Source organism: Tachypleus tridentatus, chromosome 8, assembly GCF_004210375.1.
Source record: "Tachypleus tridentatus isolate NWPU-2018 chromosome 8, ASM421037v1, whole genome shotgun sequence".
In the NCBI taxonomy this organism is placed as follows: Eukaryota; Metazoa; Arthropoda; class Merostomata; order Xiphosura; family Limulidae; genus Tachypleus; species Tachypleus tridentatus.
Window position 1 is genome coordinate 86180689 of NC_134832.1, and position 24272 is coordinate 86204960.

General features: G+C 32.5%; 1 protein-coding gene across 1 annotated transcript; it reads left to right on the forward strand.

The window, feature by feature from the left end:
- The first annotated feature begins 1117 nt into the window (after positions 1-1117).
- LOC143224211 (uncharacterized) lies at positions 1118-16173 on the forward strand. The gene is made up of 2 exons (XM_076452636.1): positions 1118-2057; positions 14602-16173. Exons 1-2 carry the CDS (start codon positions 1226-1228, stop codon positions 15225-15227), a joined length of 1458 nt encoding a protein of 485 aa, XP_076308751.1. The 5' UTR covers positions 1118-1225; the 3' UTR covers positions 15228-16173.
- Positions 16174-24272: the final 8099 nt, after the last annotated feature.

Sequence of the window (24272 nt, forward strand, 5' to 3'; positions counted from 1 at the left end):
ACGTTAAAACAGTGTTTACTTTTATTGTATAGAAGTTTCTAGGGTAATATTAGGGAATGTAGTACAAACATTACGTAGAAGTTACTTATAGTGTGGTAGGAGAAACGTATTGGTTCGTAGATTATAAACAAACTATCATGTGGAACATACTGGGTACATATATTCAACACACCCTCTGGTTCCAATGTTATTTATATATTAGTTAATATTTAGTTTCATATATGTTTTTTTTAATATATCGATTAAAATAATTTCCATACGCGTTTCTTAATAGACATGTAGAACCCTAGAATCAAATGCTTAACATTTCCGCTCTGTTCCTATTATGTTTTATTATAAAAACACTCTATTGTGTAGTTAATAATAATACAAGGTATTTTATGAACTTTTTCAAATTCATCCTGTAAACATCTATATAACCACAATCAAGATGTCTCATGATGTGTTTCTGGCTCACATAATTAACTTCGAGAAGAAAATAAATAACGAAGCTCGTATTAAGATACACGTTTTACCATGAAACGTCATAAAGTTAGGCTTGACGATTTGAGTATTACCAAAAACTTTCAAGATGTTTTTTTCCAACAAACAACCAGTTTAAAAAAATATATATATATACATACAAACATTTATCAACATGCATACGAACGAACGTACGTGCGACACATACATATAAATTGTACCTCGATTTTCAGTAAGGAAAAACGTTCGAGCAATGTACTCGGAAACATAAACGTAAAATATTTTGACTGTTCCCAAAATAAGCTTTCACACACGGTACGTGAAATAGAGCTTACAAATAGTTTCTTCGGTTTTGTCCCAGTTTAAAAATGCGGTCTTGTTTTGTTTTTATTTCGCAAATGTTGATTTATTCGTTTCCGTTTGTTAATATTAATGTAAATATAAAATTATCGTTGTTGTCAATGGTGCTGCGATCCGACATCCGATTTTACTTTTTAATAATCTTTATAGATATTTCAGTTGGCTTTGAATCGAATCAATCGTCGAACGCATCTAGTAGTCGTATCCGCATAAAGAGGAAAAATCTGGCCAATAGCAGACATTTCTCACATCGAATGAGAAGACACCGCGCCGTCGTTAAGGGAGCATAGCGAGTCCTAGTTAAAAGGGGATGTTCTCAGCCCTGGAGAATAATCTATTAATTTCGGCCAGGGCGCTGGAGTCTTCAATAGTGGAAATAGTCTAACATTACCAGTTCAATATTATGACTTCACACTCACTTAACTTTGATGGTTCAAGCCCAGATCGCCTATCTATGGCATCAGACAATATTTCCCCTTACTCAGGCGAACATCGAACAAAACGATCGTTGATATTCGAGAACATACGCCGAACGTATATGTCTAACGAGCTTACCTCGACTGACGTGTCCAGAGAATCTTCTCTAGAGGATAGATTGATTGGGATGGAGGACGAAATATCTGGTCAAGATATATCAAGCGATCCTCCCATACTGGTGAACGACAAAAAAGTGTCTGAGATGCTGTCAAGAAAAAACTGGACGTTTTCTCCAGATCAGGTGGCTTGTGTATGTGAAACCCTTCAACAGGCCGGAGACAATGATCGTCTAGCCCGTTTCCTGTGGTCACTTCCATCCATTGAGCAACTACGCTGCAAAGAGTCAGTCCTCCGGGCTCGAGCGACCGTGGCTTTTCACCAAGGTAACTACAAAGAGCTTTATACGATTCTTGAAAGCCACAACTTTGATTATTTTCATCACTTAGAGCTCCAACAGATGTGGTACAAAGCCCATTATAGAGAGGCTGAGAAGATCCGCGGTCGACCGCTGGGGGCAGTGGACAAGTATCGCCTACGACGAAAGTATCCATTACCGAAAACAATTTGGGATGGCGAAGAGACAGTCTACTGTTTTAAAGAAAAGTCCCGTATGATACTGAAGGAATGTTACCTTCAGAATAGATACCCAACTCCTGATGAAAAACGACTGTTGGCAAAGAAAACCGGACTGACCTTAACCCAAGTTAGCAATTGGTTCAAGAATAGACGACAGAGAGACAGGACACATACTAATATGAGTAAGTAGAATTTGTCTGCTGCTTTATGTATTATACACATCTCATTCACTACTTGTAATACATGATTTAGGATTAGAATTAATACACTCATAATATAGTGTAGAAGAAATTAGTATAATCTTGTTGTAGTATATATAACTATTTTTATGACTCCAAATCAGGCATTTAATGGGTGCAACTGAACGTCAAGAAAAATTATACCTTTGTACACTGCCATCAACTGAGCCTGTATAAATCCACGGTTGTGTACATTTTTCATTTCATCATATCATAAACATAAGACTTTTCAAGTTTAAAAATATAAATAAAAAATCTGACGTTGCTCAGTGAAAGATAAAGAGCTGGCACAGGTACAATACTAAATGTCGATCATAGTTTTTATCTTTATGTGATGAAGTATGAATTTTAATGTGTTAGTTAGAAACTAACAGGATGTTAAGGGTTGTGCAGGATCCAGGCGAATTTTTAATATTAAATCTCAACGGTGTAAATAAGAAGGCATATGCATGTTATTAAAAAAAAGACCCTAAAAGTCATATACTACTATTCTTAAAAAGGAAATCCGGCATATGAATAGATTGCGAGTGCGAACGAGAAACCAGAAGAGTATACTTTTGATGTTATCAAGAAACAAAACGGATTTGTGAACGTTGTTGTTCATATAAACACTTTATCAAGACTGTAGGTATCACGATACTCACACATAGTTTTCATTTTGGCAAGTGAATGCGTGACATGTCGCACACAAAAAAATCTTCATGTAACTTAGATATAAGGACCAAACTGTAAATAAATACCAGTTCTACATCAGTGTAGTATTTGAACTTAAAGTTGTAATTAGGAATATAAAATACTATCTATAACCATACAAAACATGCGTGTAACCTTCATGTAGCATAAATAAAAGGACTAAACTGTAAATAAATACCAGTTGTACATCATTGTAATATTTGAACTTAAAGTTGTAATTAGGAATATAAAATTCTATTTATGACCATAATGGAAATATTTTGTATTTAAACTTACGTGAAGTTAAATATATATTATTTACACAACTGAATAATACTCCAAAATTGTTCCAAAACAATGATGAAACGTATATTAACACATATTACTTTAAGCTTGAATACACACAAAACAATATGAATCGAAGTCTGAAGGTAGGATGAATAAAGAAAATATGTTCAAAGATATATGTGTTTCTCAGTGTGTTACTTTGGGTTACCATGAAATGTACATATATATATATATGTAACATAGAAATTTATGTATATTTAACTCTTGAAAATCAACAAAGTACGATTTAAAAGAAGAAGTAATCTGTATTTGTTAGTTTAGTTCACCATGAAGCGTGAATATTTTTATTTGTTTGTTATTAAACACAAAGTTACAAAATAGACTGTTTGTGATGTGCCCATCACGATTATCGAATCAGGTTGTAAATTATGTAAGAAACTAGTGAATAAATAATGTAAACATCAATATTGCTTTATGTTTTAGAGGAAGAATAAAATAAATCTACTAATGTAGTTTTTCAAGATACTGAATATTGATATAATATCTCTTTCTTACACAGTTGTTACCAAGGTATATTACAGTTTTTATACATGTTTATATAACGTGAGTTTCCAAGTAAAAGCTATAATGTTTTAAATAAGGTTTTCAACAATGTGTAATACGTTTTTCAGATCACATTTTCTCCACAAACGTATGGTTTTCATTGAAGTTCCCCATAATTTTCCATCTCGCTGGAAATAAAAAGACGTTCCTGTAGAGACATGTAAATATCCGTTTGTTCATAAAAATGTAAAATAATACACATTTTACATTACACTCTCATTACTGAATCCATAGGAAATAATACGAATGGGAATCTATGTAGCAAGATGGATAAGAAAAATATGCCAAAAGTTAATACATATAACATGTATTTTTGAGTTTATTATTTTAAATTATCATGACGAAACTATGATATATTTAAATTTTGAAACCAAACAGTATAAGCATTTAGAACAAAAAACATACACTTTATTTTTACTGATTTAACCGTGTGGATTTAATCGTGTGGATACGTCCAGAGACAAACTAAATATCTGACATGGAATATGTTTGTAAACATGAGAAAGAAAAGTCTGAACGAAACAATGAGGTGTTTCTGTTTAAGCATTATTAATTGTTAAGCATTTAAATAAGTAAGCTAAACATGACCCCCAAACATTTTAGGTATTCAATTCCTAACAGTGTAAACAAAGTTTCCGATGTGGTGTATTACTAAGTTTATAACAGATATATATATATTTCTTTCAAATAATTTTGTAAACTGATGCAAGACTTACGTCTCGTAACCCTATATTTATTTTATCTGAAATTTTTATTGTTCACAAAAACGGTTTTGAAATATTTCTTAGAGTAATTTTACTTTGAGCAAATATCCTTAGTTTTCACCAGTCTTAGTTTTCCATTTACACTTTTAGGTTCAGAATGCCACAGCATCTGGCTTGACTTACACAGATAGGTTTTTCATGGTACCTGATTTTCCTTACACAGCTCTTTTCCCTTGATTTTTATAATTAACATAATATTATATGGTAATTATCACAACTGTTAGTGTCAGCAGGCTTTCACTATTTCCATTTTCTTCGTTTTTTCTTTTTTTTTTATAAGATTCAGCAATATCCTTTAGAAATAAGAACAATAAATTTGCTTATGCAAAATAATATGTTTCTTTTTACTTATGACCCATGATTTGATGCTAATTAATGAAATAAATATTTTGTACATTACAAATACTTTAAATGTTAATTTTTAGTTAAAATAACAGATCATCTACTTACACCCGGATGTATATTCTCTCATAATAAAAAAGGCCCACTCATTTTACTTGCTCCAGTGTGATCCGGGTCACTTCCTATGTGACAGTATTCCAAAGTTTTATTGCATTTTTCAAGCGTAACACATACTAAACATTACTGCGTTTGACCGTAATGAATACAGTAATATGTTACTGCGCCTTACAGCTTCCTGCATTTGAGGGTTTACTGAGAAATGACAGACCTCTTCAAGTAACCGGGCAGGAGTTGTACAACACACAATATGTACTGGATGTGTAGAAGAAATGTCGATTATAGACTGAGTCATTGGTGTAAGAATTCATAAAATGAGGAAAAGTTGAATTTCTAATGTTCTAAGTTCATTCGTTACTGTAATAAGACACATCATTGACTAACTTATCGAGCGTATTTTGAATATGAAAACGCAAGTTTTATTCCGAATAGCGTTTTAAATTTATTACTGTGCATTGACATTAAAAACCTTAAATTGATTTATTCTTACTTCACAAGTTATTGTTGAATGATATGTTATCTACTTATTTATTTGTTTGATCTTCTGAATAAAATTATTTCCTCCAGTTTTTCATTCAAAGCTTTTAAATCATTCAGGATATATATTTCAAAAAGAAAAATATAAGAGTTATATCTTCATACATCCTTAAGGCCAGTCATGTTCCATTAGAAAAACAGTCGTAAATTTCTAATTATTTTACATTTAATTCGTATTTCGCTGCTACGAAGTAATATAATAAAGAACGACTTTATCGACAGTTGGCGTTAAAACAAATGTTGATTTGAGATTTAAAACAAATATGTAGAATATTTATATTTAAATGTGCAGCCAAAATTCAACAGCGGAAACAGATGATGTTATGTGATGTGTTGGGCTAGGACTAAGGTCAGGTTATATGTTATATAATACAGAAATGAATTAAACCCTATGAAATGAGCGTTTTCTAAAGGTGACGTTTCATTTTTCGAAAGCACTCGGGTTATAATGTTTTTATTAATTTCTATCAAGACTTCGTGAACCTAGATGTTTTTCTAACATCATGAATTATATGTTAGTATATCATTCTAGATCTATAAACTTTCCCTACGTTATACTATAAGTTATTTTTAAGTTAAAATAAGTTGTACCCATGTATAATCTGATGGTTAGCTGTTGGTATCTCTTATGAAGGTGCAGGTACTGGCGACTGGTTAAATTAACCATCTAACACAAGTGGACGTATAGTTCCGAGTAGGTTGAGAATACCAAATATATTTTATGGAACCAGTTAGTGTTACACGAGTTGGCTCATTGTGGCACATCGCAATATGTACATTTTATTTGGCCATCTGTCCGTCTACTTGTCAGAATAATGGAGTCAGTATTTATGAGACACAAATGGCTCGCTGATGGTTCATCTGGTTAGTCGTCCCTAATTTTTAACTGACACAATACAGGGAAGAAAGTTAGTCAAAAGTGTCCACGACCAGTTCTTGGTCTAATTTTGTCTGACGAAATGGTGGGATTTGAACTTCGTCCTTATAACGTACCTACAGTTAAAAAATATGAGGTGGAGCCTTTTGTGTGTGTGTGTGGTAATGGGGCCTGAACATACATCCGCAGATTTACAATCAGCACCACTGGTTCTCACTCGGGCCTTGGTCGTTGTATTTGAATAGTTTAAAATATATTTGACACACTCGCATAAATTGCATATTGCTTTCAGTGGATTTTCTAAAGCACGCCAACTGTCACCTGGTTTTTAAGGGTGAGTAAGAGATTTAATGAATGTGCTTCGAGAACATTTCTACGAAAGATTATTTCTGTCTCCCGGTAAAACAGCGATAATTCTACGAACTTAGAACGCTAAAATCCGGAATGAAGTTTCCAGCGGTGGACACAGTAGAGGCCAATGTGTATTTACCCTAAAACAAATAAACAGACAAAAGATCATTTGTCAACTAATTATGATCAGTATTTTGAAAACAAATTACAATTTCAATGTTAAAACAAAATCACAAAACTATGTTTGTTTATCGTGCTCTGCTTTAATGCCAAAAAAACTTATATATTTACTGTATATTTACTGTATATTTAATAAATTAATAAGCAAAAATAAAGGTGAAGGAAATTTTAACAGATAATTAAAAAGCGATAATTGTGTACAAACATCTGTCACTTGCACTGCCTCTACTGCTATAAATATTATAATAACTTATAGACTTTACACTTCAGAAACCAGACCACTGTGAAATTCAGGGTAATAAGATAAATAAATCCCACCAGGTTAATTCACGGTAATAAGATAAATAAATCCCACCGGGTTCAGCTAGATACTTTACAGTAAATAAACGTTGTACAACTCCACTCAAACTAAGGTTCAGCTAGATACTTTACAATAAATAAACATTGTACAGCTCCACTCAAACTACAGTCTTGTTTTAAACAATGACTTACAGTTTAAAGCTCAAAACTGTATTGTAATACACAAGCCTACAAAACATTAATCTTGAACTTTCACATAACTTTCTTGTCTAATACTCGAACAGCCGTCGTAACCATAACTTTTTGCGTCATAAAAACAAAGACCAAGGTCAGAAAAACGTCTTTAATTCAAGGAAAGTTTTATGAGTTTTACTTTCTAAAATTGTGTAAATAAACTTTTGTAGTGCAGTAAATTATTTCAGTAATATTGTTAATAAAATGCATACGGACGAAAAATATCTTCACTCGAAAATTATATCAGTTAATTAACTAGAATTATAATTAATCACGCAAAAAGTTTCTTCGCAGGTTATTTTCACTCTCTCTTGCCACTAATTAAGAATAAGCTGTTCTTTTAATATTTCAGGAATAACAGTTTGTACAAGCAAGTTTATGAAAATATATTAAAGCAGCAAGAACGTAATTATATTGTTGTGAACGCGCTAAAATCTGTCCAATAAAAGTACCATTTATTGATTGAAAAGCTAACTTGTTTGGTTGTTTCAATAATGTAAAACAACTACTTATTCTGTAATGTTGATTGCTTCTTTGTTATTAATAAATGGTATCTTATCGTGAAATGTCAAGTAGTTATTTCTTGATTACAAAACAATGACCATTTTAATTACATTTTATTACAGTGTTTGAAGTGAATGTCTGTGATTAGCATCATTACGCAAATACCATATGTAGGCTTCGCTATGCATGAGCGCTTTTATGCCTATTATTCATATCCTTGACTGCTTAATCATGTAACTTGAAGCATAAACGTTCTTTCAAGAGAAAGATACGACTTGTAACTGAAAATAAACATTAAGTTGTACTTTTATGACGTAAAATTTAACAAACTGTCACCATAAATTCAGACAGTATGTCTTCATACCTGTAACAACAGATTGACTGCAAACTCGTTTCATTAAGTTGTGATCTTAACATGTTAAAACCTTGTTGCTTTGCTCTGAAAGACTTTTTAATGTACAAAGATGTAATGATATGCTACATTAACTGATTTGTTATCACTCATAAAATATGTATGTTATTTTATATATTTTTGAAACCACTCGCTGTTCGACATAGAATTCACCTAAAGTTGCATCTAGAACATTTAATCGTATATAAAATGTTATACCACTATTTCGCTCATTTCCATAAAACTTACACTTTGGTTTTTCATACTTTAAGAAAAACAGATTAAATAATGCTGTGATATACTGACAAGCATAATACTTAAAGATTTAATAAACGAATAGGTATATGTGGATATGAATGATTCTCAATATAGATCTTAAGAGCAATGTAGTGAAATGTTTCCTGACCATTAATTTGGGAACAAAATACGTTGTCTTTTGGCGTGCTGGTTGAAGTAGCTCAAAATTGTGGTGGTGGGTTCTATTGAGTAGCTGCTTTCACCCAACTATGTTTACCCAAAATTGAGCGGAGATAGCTCTCGAGTAACTTGATTACATCTCTGAAAAAAACAACAACAGAGTTTTACGTGTTTCTTGGTTGAGTTCTCTACTGTTTAAATGTGGTAAACAAGGTTATGACAGAAGTATGTTATTTGTGAAGGATTATTGTACGCACTGGTGTTGTATTACGTTATAGCTGAAGGACCTTCAGTGTTTCGTTCATTTTCATGTGATCTGTCTTTACAGAAGCAAGTTTATTTTCTCATTATTATTCTTGATGGGATATGAAGGCTTAAGTTTTATTTTTGCAACAACGTTTCAGTTTAACTCATTAACTCAGTCCACTTGAAGCGGGATTGAAACTTCGCTTTCCAGTAAAAGTTTTTATTGCTTCTTTCACTATTAACTCCTGGATCAAGTGGAATATAAAATAAAAGTGAAGTGACAACAATTCAGATAATAAAACTGTCCTCACACGCATGCCGTGTGATGAACACAAACGTACGAGAGCATCTGGAGAGGGTGGAAACAGTTTGTCCTGCTTCATTTCTTGACCCCACGGATGCCTGGCGTTCCATCACTCTATGAGCCTCTCCCCAGCTTGAGTTCACTTTGAGTTGTCGTGCCGAAAGCACCGTTCCAGGTCATAGCTCTTCTCCCCCTCCGTTCGTGGTCATTCTCACTGGACTAGGAAAAAGACAAATGACCACCTTTTCGTACACAAGCAAGCTGCACCTGACCACGAATGTTGATTAGAAACATATGCTACTACTTGCTTATCCCACACAGGCCCCTTCCCTTAAACTCTTACCGTGATCAACGAGTGTTAATGGTGTTGTCCGTGTATGCTGTTCATTATTTCTGTCTCTATGCCATAGCATGCCCAGTTTCAGTCAAAGAGTAGACTGATAACATGAGACAAGTAGGCAATGTATACAAGGGCATTCATAGATATGAAAGTTAGCTAATAACACGAATCAAACATGCAATATTTTCTAGGGCATTTATAAATTTGAAGAAGGACTAATTGTACGTAATCTTATATATGTATGTTTACATAAATTATCTAGTAAAAAAGAGAGAAAAATAAACTGACAGATTTTCAAACAAAAACAGAGAAAAAAAGTAAAATGATGGTCGTATTAAGATAAAAGCAGGCAGTACAGATGTACATTAATATGTCTTTATTTATGGTATTACATAATCATATTTATACATATAAAGCTAAAACAGTTCTACGTTAAATTTATCAGCTAAAAAAAGAAAGCATATAATGCAATGCAATCTCCATTTCATGTTTTGAAAATAATTTCAAAATCTAAACAATCTGGTGTCACATGTATTTACATATACAAAGAGCGGAAATTATGTAGAAAGTTACATAAACAAGAGCGAAAAAAAATAGTTGCATAAAGTAAAAAGAAATTGAGCAGTAAATGGTTGTTTCTAATGATTTTTATACATATGAATTCATGTATATTTCAGATGCTTTGAACAAGACTATTAATTATTAGAAAGTGAAAAGTGAGAGCATGAAAGCTTTCATGATACAATGGTATAAGTGATCATGTATCGTGTTCGATGTTTAGCTACATGTGGAAATCAGGAATATTGATTCCAAATTTCAACAAAGAAAATTTTGAAAGATGCAGCAAGAATCATTTGCTGTGGAATAGGCAGCAGAGTTACTTGGAGACAATGAGCAAATGTCAATTTTTTTCCCAATATTCAAAACAAATATTTCCCTTACTGAAATAAAATGGTAGCTGCAAGTAAAAAGCAGGTTGGCTCATAAAGGATATAATAAAAATAATTAAAGAAAAGCATTATAACTTTCAGAAATTTAAATTGATTCATATTATAGAAAATTTGACGATTAGGATAAACCAAAATCTTAGTGAACACACAAAATCAGAACATGCAAAATGATGTACAAAAAATTTGGCTGGAAACATAAATAATTAAAAGTAAAGATTTTTTTTTTTAAAAATGCATTAAGAGGTAAACAAAATGTTATTGTAGGGATAGAAACCTTCAAAGATGATAAAGTAAGGTTTGTGTCTTATGATTATGAAATGACTAGAACATTAAATTCTGTTTCTTCTTCAGTTTTTACTAACAAACAGTATTCCTCATCTTGAACAACTGATAGATGAAAATAAAGCTGAACAAGACAATTGCATAAATTCTGAGCTTGTTAAAATAAAATTGGTAAGTTTAAAGAATGATAACTTTTCTAAGTCAGATTACATTTCCCCGCGGGTTTTAAATGAGGTCAAGGATACAACTCTTCTGACATGATTTGAAAATATTACTACATATTTAGACGAGGATGAAGGTGTCGAACTGGTGTATCTGGATTTTCAGAAAGCATTTCACAAGCTGTCGCATGAATGGCTTGTAAATAAACGTAATAAATAAAGAGCAGGAGGCTGTTATAAATATACTTTTGTTGAACTGGATTAGTGTTGTAAGTGATGTATCTTAGGGTTCAGTCTTGATTTAGAAAGAACGGTCAATATATTAGTTAAACCTGTTGATGATATTAAGGTCAAGGGTGTTGCTGGCTATAAAGAAGATGCTGCTACTTTAAAAATTATTTAAATTATTTAGTGAGTTAAAGAAATAAATGGCAGATGGGTTTTAATCATAGTAATGAAAGATATCGCATATAAGTTATCATAATTTGAATAATAGGTATAATTTGGATAGAAATAGCCGTAACAGTAACATAAAAGAGAGATCTTGGTGTAATAGTTGATTAATCTCTTAAGCCATCCATTTCGCTGCTGCTAGTAGCAGGGCAAAGAGGATTTTTAGGTTGTATCTATAGAAATATTGAATACAACTCTAAAGAGGTTATAATTGTATGGGTCACTAGTTAAGCCAAAATTTGGAATATTGTGTTTAGTCTCGGGCTCCTTACTTTAGGAAAGAACTTGAACTGTTGGAAAGAATTCAGAGGAGGCTTACTAAAATAGTTCCTGGGATTGAGAGATTGTCACATGCGAAGACATTAAGATCCTTAAATTGTTTTCTCTTGAGAAAAAGAAGAATTAGAGAAGATCTAATTGAGGTGTTTAAGATTGTAAAAACACTATTAATAGTGTTGATACATCAACATTTTTCATACCGAGAATTCTAGAACTAGGGGACATAACTATAGATTTAGACACTGTAGAAACCGTCTTCAGCTAAAACAAATTCATTTTTCAAATAGGATGACTGTCTTATGGAATGTGTTGCCTTCAGATATTATGAAGGCAGTAAATTTGAGTGAACGTTAAAGAAAGCTTGATAGATATATGAATAATACTGACTAACTTTATTTCTAATTCATTTATTTAATAGTTTTAGTTTGTTTTAGAGGATGGGACAGCCAAAATATACCAACAGGGGGCTTATTGCCTTTAAACATTATGTTTTGTTAACTCATCTACTTAAACATGAACTTCTTCAAGTAATAAATTTACATTATGAGCCTTCTAATACACAATGTTCACAATTAGTGTTTACAGACAGATTGAGACAGATGCTAGTCAACAGCTAAACATACGCCAATGATAAACGTGGCTGCGTTTATTTTTCTCAGTTGAATGTGTATTCTCGTTTCAGATTGCTAAACTGATCTTCTGATATGATGTTATCAGATTTCATTTATTGTAAATCAGTATTGAAATGGAAGAAGTTATTAAGCCACCAAGTTATCCAACTATCACATTTGTTGTTATTATATCTAAGAAAAGGTGTAAAACGACCCGTGAAGAACTAGTATTCTTTTTGTGTTAAAAATAAGACAGTGGAAAATTGCATAGTTCTAATAAGAACAAATAGTTTATATAAAAATTGTTTTCTTATTTTTTCTGTTAATCCAAACAAACACTGTTTATATAATATTTAAAAGTGAGTTGTGTAAATTATATATTATATAGATAATTATCAGTAGCGTAAGGGTTTGTGCTCTGAAACAAAAACAAATCTGTTGTTTGTGATGATATCTTTCAGAACTTTACGTAGTATGATGCACGAAATTCTAGCTGTATCAAAATAAATATTGATAAAGCAACATTGTATACTTTTTTGTTTCTTTCTTTTTTGAATGTGTCGAAAAGCCGCACGAGGGCTATCTAGGCTAGCCGTCCCTCAATTACCAATGTAAGACTTGAGGGAAGGCAGCTAATCATCACCACCCACAGTCAATTCTTGGGCTACACTTTTACCAACGAATAGTGGGATCGACAGTCTCATTATAACATCCTTATGGCTGAAAAGGTGAGCATGTTTGGTGCGACGGGGATTCGAACCCACGACTCTTGGATTATCGAGTGCCTTAACCACCTGGCCATGCTGGGCCTTACTTTTTTGTGTAATACCATTACCATTAATTAAAGAAGAAATAAATTTACCAACATAACGCAAATATCTGATTTCATGAACACTTACTAGTTTACGAACATTAATAAATGCTCAGATTCATGTAATGTAACGTCTCTGAAAATTTGTAAAGCTTCCCAGCAGAGTAAGCAAATGCTATCACGATGATCCATTATGTGTGTGTGTGTTAGTATCCATAACCCAGAATTTGATGACTAGATTATCGTAACTTTTGATTTGGTGATTGGAAACCGACATTTGGTATAAAAGAGCTAGTTTCTTTAGGACTCGTACCCGAAAAAGAAAAGAAAATCACACCTTAATACGACACATTTTCGCTTTTTTACAGACTTTTTGCTTTAAATTTAAAGACACCAGTATTTACTGTGTTAAATTTGTTTGTTTTTTGAATTTTATGCAAAGCTACACGAGGGCTACCTGTGCTAGCCGTCCCTAATTTAGTAGTGTAAGACGAGAGAGAAGGTAGCTAGTCATCATCACCCACCGCGAACTCTTGGGCTTTTCTTTTACCAACGAATAGTGGGATTGACCGTCACATAAGGACGCCCCCATGGTTGAAAGGGCGAGCATGTTTGATGTGACGGGGATTAGAACCCACGACCCTCAGATTACGAGTCGAACGCCTGAACCCACCTGGCCATGGCGGGCCGTGTTAAATGTACCAATTATTAGGTTTCACAGATAAGTGTATGCAATGAACATCTAATGAGATCATTAGAGGTTTAATAACAAGAGGAAGAAGAAAAGGAACACCATCTAACATTATCCTTTTATACAGTTCTTAATTCTTTAACAGGTACTCTCAGACAGTGTAAATATATACAGTTCTTAATTCTTTAACAGGTACTCTCAGACAGTGTAAATATATACAGTTCTTAATTCTTTAACAGATACTTTCAGACAGTGTAAATATATACAGTTCTTAATTCTTTAACAGGTACTCTCAGACAGTGTAAATAAATAAAATGAAATGCGAGGCTTATAAAATCAATTATTGACAGCAGGTTCCTAATCTCAGAGTCATAAATCTGAGTTACTAACATCAGGTTCATGATATTATAATCATAATATTGTAGTCATAATATCAGGTTTATAATATTAAACTAATAATATCTCATTATTTACGTTACCTATTATCATGTTAGCTGGTTCAATTTCATCAGTTTTTGTTTTATCCTTTGTATTTCAACTAATACAATTGAATTACAAACTTAAATAGTTGTAACCCTTATATCTTACTGTTTGTTATAAATACTCATTATAATGCTAAATTATTAGTTTTTGTGTATATAATCTCCCGAATTTTGATTTCACTTAATAAGTTATGCTAAGAAGATAAAGATTGTTTTATTGACAACTAAACTTGTCATATTATTTTTAGTATCTACTAACGTTGTCAAAAGTATTTGATGTTTACTTATGTGAAATTTCAGCTTCCAAAAGATCTCTTCTTCCATCTTCTTCAGAAGATACTCTTGCGAACAGTGATCCAGTAGCCCTACAACCTGTAGCAACTACCGTATCACAACAAGGTTCTTCCTCTTCACGTGGCCTATCAAGCGATCAAAATAACTTTCGGAACCTTTGCTTTTCCCAAAGCTCGCTAGAAGAAGGACGTCTAAATCCAGCTATGACGACCATTAAGTCCTGTCATCTCACCTCTGAAGATGTGAGGTTATCTGATGTTACGGTACTTAAAGGTCCAATAAAAACACTTGAAGAAAATGCAATAGCTGGTCACGTGACATTGATAAAAGATCTCGCGCGTGACGTAAGCGATGGATTTTCTGGTATCTCACTTTCCAGAGGAATAAAGAAATCACTCGATGGACGAGTTCCGTCAGATATGGCTGTACTAAAAGAAGTGAAAAGGGTCATGGGGGAAGGAAACACGGCAATGATCAAGAATGATCCTGAAATAGTACAGTCTGGATATTTTTACCCAGCATACCCCTCTGTTTTTGACAATGGTGCATTCTATTCTTATTCAACTGTTATGACACATGAAAACGTACCACCGGCAACCTGGAAAGATCCATCTTTGCAATTCAGGGAGTAACTTAAGAATCCACCAGTATTCTACCAAAATAAATTACTTTAACACGTAAAGATGTAAAAAAAATGTTTTCCATTCAACAGTAAAGACATAAAATCGTTATTTTACATGTGTTAAATAATAAATAAGCGATCTTGAGAATATACCTAACTACTGTGAACAACGACGATGACATTTACTGTCAGTCTTTTTCGGTAAAACAACTTCTTACTTGTACTTTCCAAGATAAACTAGAATGAAAAACTGAACCTGAAAAATAACAACATATATTCACATACTTCCAGATGGCTAACAAGGTACGGAGGATACATATAACTAACATATAGAATGTAAAAAGCATCTTTAGGTGAAATTTAGTTGAATGGACGGCAATTGCCTCTTGTAGAAATGTGTAGAGGACGACGTTTCGAAAATCTTCTTGTGATTCATGAATACTCTGCCTAAATATTATATGAAAGAAAGACTTTAGGTGAGTAATATGTTGAAATATTTCTTAATACCTTTCAAAAAGACCACCAAGGTATGAAGAATAAACATACCAAATGTAAAAAAACAGTCTTTGTGTCAATACTGTGTTGAACAGCTTTTTTATGTCCTTTCAGAAAACCATCAAACTAAGAAGTTTTGTACTTATGTAGCTACCAGTTAAATAAGCTGTGTTTCTAGTTATATAAGAAAAAACATTGGAGAAATATGAAGACTGCTATTAACTCCAAACGTCAACATGTTTTCCTTTTAATAATCCATGTTTTTCCTTTTTAATATTCGCTTGTGAGAGCCACTATGATATTTTACCGCTGGAAAGTTTCTAATCAGACACTATAGTATTAGCAACATTTAAGAGTAATTATTATATGGCCCAGTGTAAATCAATGAAAATCAGTTTATGTTCTGTGTTTTCAAACAAGGTGGATAATGTTATGTGAGAATAAAATTACTTTTAAAGCTATTTATTAATCAATTTTGGTACACAATTAAAATAAAACTGATTATTTTCATTCTAAATATAACGAATAAACATCTTTTAAAATGAGTTTAAAGCAAATTAGCTCATACATTTATTGACATTGTGTTGAAATATTTCAGAATGTTCTATCTATGGCCAACTCGTCTTTTAATAAATGTTCAGAACAAACAACAGTTTTATGAAAATCAAACCAACAATATGCCTTTAGGAATATCCATTAGTAGTCTATTAATGCAAAACCAATTACAGGTATCTTAAAAACATTTAATCTTTTTTATCATTAGAGTGAAATTAATTACAATTGTGTATGAATACCAATTTGTAATTCATAGAAACGAAACCAAATACAGATAACTCTTAATATGAAAATCAATTACAAACACCTATTTGTAGTTCATAAAAATAAAAGAGTTGCAAGTCGGTAAAAATACACGTTTGTAGTTCTTAACAATGAATTGAATTACAGATTTGTAAACATATTCCTCATAAGTTCATAAGAACGAAAGCAACTACAAAGCTGTAAGAACATTTATATCAAGTTTAAAAATGAAATTAACTACAAGTTGATAGAATTACAGATTGAATTACAATCTTCTATTAGAGTATGGTTTGCTAAATTAAACCTTTGCACATACCCATATGACACATGTTAAATTTTGTGTTATTTCCTTCGAGTGCTCAAAGATCAACATATATTTGTATCGCTAATTTTGAAAAGAAATTTTTATAAACGTTACGTACCAGTGCAATTTTTTTGGGATATTACCTTATCACTTTAAACAAAGGATACGGTTTTAAGTTATCTCTTAAACTCTCTCTCTTTATATATATATTTATTTATTAATATATGGTGTGGGTATTTTTTGGTAAAGGAATATAGTTGTAAAAATACTTTAAAAGATTACAAGTGAGTAAGTTAATAAAATTAACAACCGAACGAAGTATAATATATTCCTTGTAAATTTTTGGATATATAGCAAATCTTTTGCTATAAGATGTATTAAAAGGGAAGCTAAAGATCTAAGTGTTGTATTTTAAGAAACTAGAGTTTTTTGGTTATTTTTTCTTAAACAGTTGAACCACTTAAAACAACTTTGAAGCCTCAACACGTAGATAAAGTCTATTTTACAATGTCTGTTCACACTTTTTCTGACAAACGTGCATCTTTGCAACAGCTCTGCAACGCAATTTCGATTGCAAGAAGCTCCTTCATAAGGCTGACGTATCCAAAGTACTCCGCTCTCCCTACCGCTTACTTTCCGTAATTCGAAGCCTTCTGTCTCCCAGCGGTCTTTTAAACAGCACGAATCCACAAGTACTGCGTCACATCAGAGTCATTGATGGTATTTATTCGTTTGGAATGAACTAAATACTTGTTTAATTCTACAGTAACTTGAGGTATGTGAAGACTGAACAGATATGTCATAGAAGTAACTTATGTACACATGAATGTCGTTTTTCCAGATGCTGATCCTTCATTATTATGTTGTGCAGCCTGATACAAGTGAATGACCTTTGCCATGTATTTTGTGTTCGTGGATGTCTACCTGTTTACAAGACAATGGAGTTCTCCTTCTAGATGATCGTGGTCCCTCGAGTTGATTTATATTCCTTTAATTTCCAATGTCCCAGTGGGTTATCTCTATCTTGGAAGTTCGAAATACCAAATATAAACACATACTTTTGATCTGGCTATATATACGACTTACTTTGGAAGAGACTGTTACATACATATCTTTACTAAAACCGATAATTTTTAATGGCAACACAATATTCATACTTCAAATACGGCCCGGCATAGCCAGGTGGGTTAAAGCTTTCGACTCTTAATCTGAGGGTCTCGCATTCGAATCCCCATCACACCAAACATGCTCACCCTTTCACTCGTAAGGGCATTATAATGTGACGTTTAATCCCACTATTCGTTGATAAAAGAGTAGCTATCTGCGCTAGCCATTCCTAATTTAGCAGTGTAAGACTAGAGAGACGGCAGCTAGTCATCCCCACACACCGTCAACTCTTGGGTTACTCTTTTACCAACGAATAGTGGGATTAAAGTCACATTATAAGCCCCCACGACTGAAAGGACGAGCATGTTTGGTGCGATGAGGATTCAAACCAGCGACCCTCAGATTACGAGTCGAACGCCTTAAACCACCTGGCCATGCCGGGCCGATGATAGCCCTCGTGTATCTTTACGCGATATTCAAACTTAACACATATTTCAAGTGTTAAACAATGCCAAAATGGAAATCTGATGTAAGCCATTCCAACGTGTCTTTATATTTAGTGTGGTTGTCAGTGATTTGTCGATTTTCATACTGAAAGTCATTTTAATGTAACATATTCAACCTTCTTCACACCAGAATATCACTGCGGTATTTTAGCTTTATGTTTTACGTTTTTGTTTGTCTGATACATGGCCAACGTAATTTAAATATTTTTATTAAACGTAACCGTTTTTACAGTAAGTAAGGTTTATAGTTAGAACAGATGCGATGTTTTTATCACTGGTTTGATCATTATCAAGTATACAACTTGAGAAAGATCGCTCCAGTGATCAAAACGTGGCATCTTTTGAATACAGATCTTACTCACTATAAAAGTAGTAATTTGTAATTAAATGGGATTAACCAGTAAGTAAGCTCAAAACAAAACTATTGATGTAGTTTAAAGTTATATTCTTTGTACGTTTAATACTTAAATGTAGTCATACTCAGTAAAAATATAACATCAACTAGATTATAAACCGCATAGTCTGAACAACATACAACTTTCAATCATCGTTACAAAGAGTTAAATATAGCTGTAAAAAATATTTGCTAAAACCACAAAACCACAGCTGAACTCTTATTATTGTTGTGAAATGTGGTCGGCTAAATTTAAAAGTCCGAAATAGTGGTTGTGTTCATGAACATAGAAAAGTTAAAGTTTACACTTCACCGGAATTGAAACTTCAAAAAACGACATGTGACTGAGAAAGATAACATAAATAATAACTATTGATCTTTGTAACAAATAATGAAAAAAAAACAATAAAAAAATAAAGTGGAAAATCTATATGAACACAGGAGCCAACACATTGTATATTTGTAAGATCAACAGTTAATAAACCTTTCTAAAGAAATTCTAGGACTTGTAGAAAATGCACTAAAATAAATCGGGAAATAAACTATAGGCTTAGTAAGAGGCAAAGAAGTTTCTGTTTTTACCACCCTCTTATCTCAAATGTAAATAAACAAGTACATACAAGGCGAACTTTGAAACTTGTTAGCATTTAGTCTCGCTACCACACTGTTTCTGTATAATGAACGGCATTAGAAGGTGAACTATGCAACCTGTTAAACTTTGTTCAGCTACCACAAAGTCTCTGTATAATGAACAGTATAATCATCAAATACACGCATTCGTCTGTGTGGAAAATTGTAGGGGCTTGGTAATAGAAACCATAAAAGATATAAGCACCCTTTCTTATAAGTAACTTGTGTACGAAACGTGGATATCACTTTGACTATATAAGGAAAACCAAACAAAATTAATTGATTATCTTCATGACTGCAAGACGTACTCAGAGTTCGAGGTTGAAAAAGAAACACAAGGAAAAGTGCTTTATCTTAGAGGTTCTTATAATAAGAATGGAAAAGGTCAAACTAAGTGTTAATCTTATACCAAGAACCACAGAAAGTTAGAAACGTATCTAAACTTCAATTTATGTTATCTTTATTTCTATAAAGCTACTAATGTCAAAACTGTAGTGTCGTGACCTCAGAACCTTTGTTCCAGGTTAAATCAGAAAAAATAAGGAAACCTAGCACAATAAAAAATGGATGTCACACTCAATCATTAAAGAAAATAAAGTAATAACTTATAATCAAAATTTACTCTGTAACAGTCAGTGTAATTCTATATACCCAAATAAATAAATAAAAAACATTTCAACAAAACTAATATCCTAACAACTTATCGACCTGCTAATATTTTGGTATATTGAAAAATTCAATTTACTCTAAAAAGTTCACACGTAACACTTTCTCATAAATATTTCCTAAAGTACATATCGTGGTGATCCTACAGAAATAAAACAACATAAAAATATGTTCGTTATGGAGGCTTAGGTTTAGCAACCCACAGTCCTAAAAAGGTCATAATTTAAGTTAATAAAATAGCAAAATTATTGCGACATAATTGTAGCAGTCAATTTCTTGGCAATATTCAGTAATAGTAACGAACCTCAAATGAACACCGAAATCTTGTGAAGCTTTGATATCCATGCCAGCCGAGAATACATGTGAAGACAAACATCAGCTTCACTATAACAACCGAATATCACATGCTTTACAAAAATTACATTAAACACTTATATTAGACGGTGTGAAAACGTAACTTACAGTTTATTTATTTGTCTTGTGTGTCATTAACGAAGTTTGAAATTACATTTCTATCGTAAACGAAAACGATATCAACCACCCGTATTTAATAATGTCTGTTTACACTTCATCGTTCCGGCATGACTAGGTGTATTAAGGTATTCGACTCGTAATCAGAGAGTCGCGGGTTTTAATTCCTATTGCACTAAACATACTCGCCCTTTCAGCAGTGGGGACGTTATAATTCTACAATCAATTCCACTATTCGTTGGTAAAAGAGTAGTATAAGAGTTGGCGATGGGTAGTGGTGACTAGCTCCCTTCCCTCTAAACTTACACTGCTAAATGAGGGACGGCTATCAAAAACAAACAAACAGTTCCTAGAGGAAAAAGAAACTCACCACAGATTTTTAAAAATAAATATTTATTATTAATGAGAACAAAGCCAATTACGTGTAGTATCTAAAGATATCTATCGCTAGTTATTTCTGTCAAAAATATTTTGTACGTGAATGCACGAACTTTTCTTCTTAAGGAAAATTTTTCATCTTTTTTTCTTTACTAAAAAATAGTTCTTTCATTTCATAACAAAACATAATAGCAAGACCGGTTTAAAAATATAACTAAACATAATAGCAAGACCGGTTTAAAAATATAACTAAACATAATAGCAAGACCGGTTTAAAAATATAACAAAACATAATAGCAAGACCGGTTTAAAAATATAACTAAACATAATAGCAAGACCGGTTTAAAAATATAACAAAACATAATAGCAAGACCGGTTTAAAAATATAACTAAACATAATAGCAAGACCGGTTTAAAAATATAACAAAACATAATAGCAAGACCGGTTTAAAAATATAACAAAACATAATAGCAAGACCGGTTTAAAAATATATTTTGTTTGCGATTTATAAAAGCATATTATGTTTAATAAACAATTGTCTTAATTTTTTTGAAAGAAATTGTCCTTGATTTTAAATACGGAGTTTTTTTTTAGCTGAATGGCACAAAAATTGTTTTTATTCTACGAAATACGTTTCTCCATGACATATTTATTTATTATCACTTCGTTGCAAAAAAATAACCTATTCAAGCAATACAAATAAGACTCTCAAGTATTTATCGCAAAAATATCCTTAATACATTAGGAAACTTGATCTCTTGCAACATAATTACCACATTCATACAAAATGTCAAATAAGAAAAAAAAACGAACAAACGTTTAGCCATGGATCTTACTTATTAAGCAATATATATAAGTTGAAAACAAAAACATTGTTAACATGTGTTAAAATATTACATTGAATGACGTTTTAACGTTGAATATAAGGATAAATTTAGGTAAAAAGTTCTTTTAACATAAAAATTGAGAAAAATAAATTAAGTATTACAAAAGGGAAAAACAAGAAAAAAAACGTGATTTAAAACCTTCAACAAATTTTTAATGAATGTCCACGTTTCTCACAAACATTATGGAATGTAGAATGGTTTCACTTTCACTGAAAAAAAAAATCAGATTTGTTAACGTTTATCTCTGAAGCAGGGTTTTCAGACTAAGTATAATTCAGATTAATGAACTGCCATGAGTCAATTGGTTTGGTCTGAAAGTTAGCACAAAGATACAAGAGGGCTATCTGCGCTAGCTGTCCCTACTTTAGCCGTGTACGACTAGAGAGAACTCTTGAGCTACTCTTTTACCAAAGAATAGTAGGATTGGCCGTCACATTATAAAACCCCATGACTGAAAGGGCGACCATGTTCGGTGTGAATGGAATTCAAACCCGCGACCCTCAGATTACGACTCAAACGCCCTAACCAAATGACTATGCCGGACCTGCCCTTTAGTCGAACTGTTCAGCCTGTTGTTCATAAAAACAGTCATACAAACTTGACCTTGTCATTCAACACGATCAAGTTAGATGTCAATTTTTCTTGACATGCAACATATAATGAGAGTTTTATTCTATTAAAAATAAAAAACATAATACTGGCATGAAATTTAAGGAAGTTATTTGAATAAATTATAACTTTGTCAGCATATAATCAAGTAAATAAGTTATCAATACATGTTACACTTTAAGGTGACAAACGTTAAATTTGAAGTTTATTTATATTTTAAGCATATTTATGTTGCAGGGGTAGACAAGAGGAAGTGAACCTCTGCTTGAAAATTGTGTTAACGTGTTTTATCTTTTATTTGGGCCCGGCATGGCCAAGCGTGTTAAGGCGTTCGACTCGTAATTCGAGAGTCGCGAGTTCGAATTCCAGTCGCACCAAACACGCCCGCCCTTTCAGCCGTGGAGGCGTTAAAATATTACGGTCAATCCCACCATTCGTTGGTAAAAGAGTAGCCCAAGTGTTGGCGATGGGTGGTGATGACAAGCTGCCTTCCTTCTAGTCTTACACTGCTAAATTAGGGACGGCTAGCGCAGATAGCCCTCGAGTAGCTTTACGCGAAATTCAAAACAAACAAAATTTTCTTTTATTTGATAACAGAAAAATACGTAAAACTATACGTTTTCAGAACGCATTCGACAAGATCTATTCACATATGAGCTCAAAGCTTATTTTGAACACTGGGTTTCATAAATACTTAAGCTTTTCATGATTTTAGTTACATATTCTTACAAATAGTTTTGTGCACCTGCTGTAGTTTCTTAGCTCTTCTTATTTCAATTAGACTACAAAACTCTCAAACAAGTTTGTCTGCAATCGTGGAGTCGTTAAAATATATCTTAAAAATAAGTTATGGAATGGCAAAGCCAATCATCTGATACCAATATGATTGAAAATTTAAACTGAGTTAAACCGATTAACAAAGATCGCAAGCTAAACAAGGAAGATGGACCTTTTGAAGTCATCATAGAAAACTGGAAGTCAGTCACTCGGTAATATTTGTACAAACTCACTGAAAGCATGCCATGTCGATGTAAAATATCACTTAACCTTAAGAGAATGCCGACTAAATATTAACTTATAAAACTGGTTGGTGTTATTTTGAGTTTCCTTTCTACGTTCGATTATTAAATTTTGTAGCTTAATTGGAATAAGAAGATATAAGAAACTACAGTAGGTGCACAATACATTTTATGAGAAGAAATAACTAAAATTATGAAAAGATTAGGTATTTACTAAAGCCAGTGTTAAAATTAAGATTTGAGATCATATTTGAATAGATCTCGTCAAGTGCGTTCTAAAAACCATCAAGTTTTACATGTTTTTCTGTTACCTAATAAAAGATGTAACATGTTAACGACATTTTTAAGTGAGGGGGGACTTTTTGTTCACTCTTTATAGGTGGTGTTCCAGTCTTGCCACACGCTTTACAGAAAAATATTTACAGTTTTGATTGTTAGTGTGTTTTCTCAAAACTATTCATATGATAAACACAGGTGACGAATAATGTCCGTCCAAACATCAGATACTTCTAGCTTAAAGATAAAAACCCTGCAACAACACATTCGGTTGTTCTTTAACACTCTCAGAGAATATATTATCCGAGAAAGAACAGACATTGTGACTCAAGTTTACAAGTTAATAACTATAGTTATATTTTTATTTACTGATTTTCACAAGGTTTACATTAGCTAACGAAGTAAAACGTTTGCCGTCATAGTTGTAAACACCATTCCATCTAGCAAGCTTGAAACCCAAAAAATTCCACAAAATTAAATGTACTGATAAATATGTTTGAGCCATTGATAAACG

Bases quoted from the DNA above. Each gene is read 5' to 3' on its own strand.
- LOC143224211 (XM_076452636.1), top strand. From the start codon at position 1,226: ATGACTTCACACTCACTTAACTTTGATGGTTCAAGCCCAGATCGCCTA. The intron at 2,058-14,601 runs GTAAGTAGAATT...GTGAAATTTCAG, and splicing joins CAGGACACATACTAATATGA to CTTCCAAAAGATCTCTTCTT.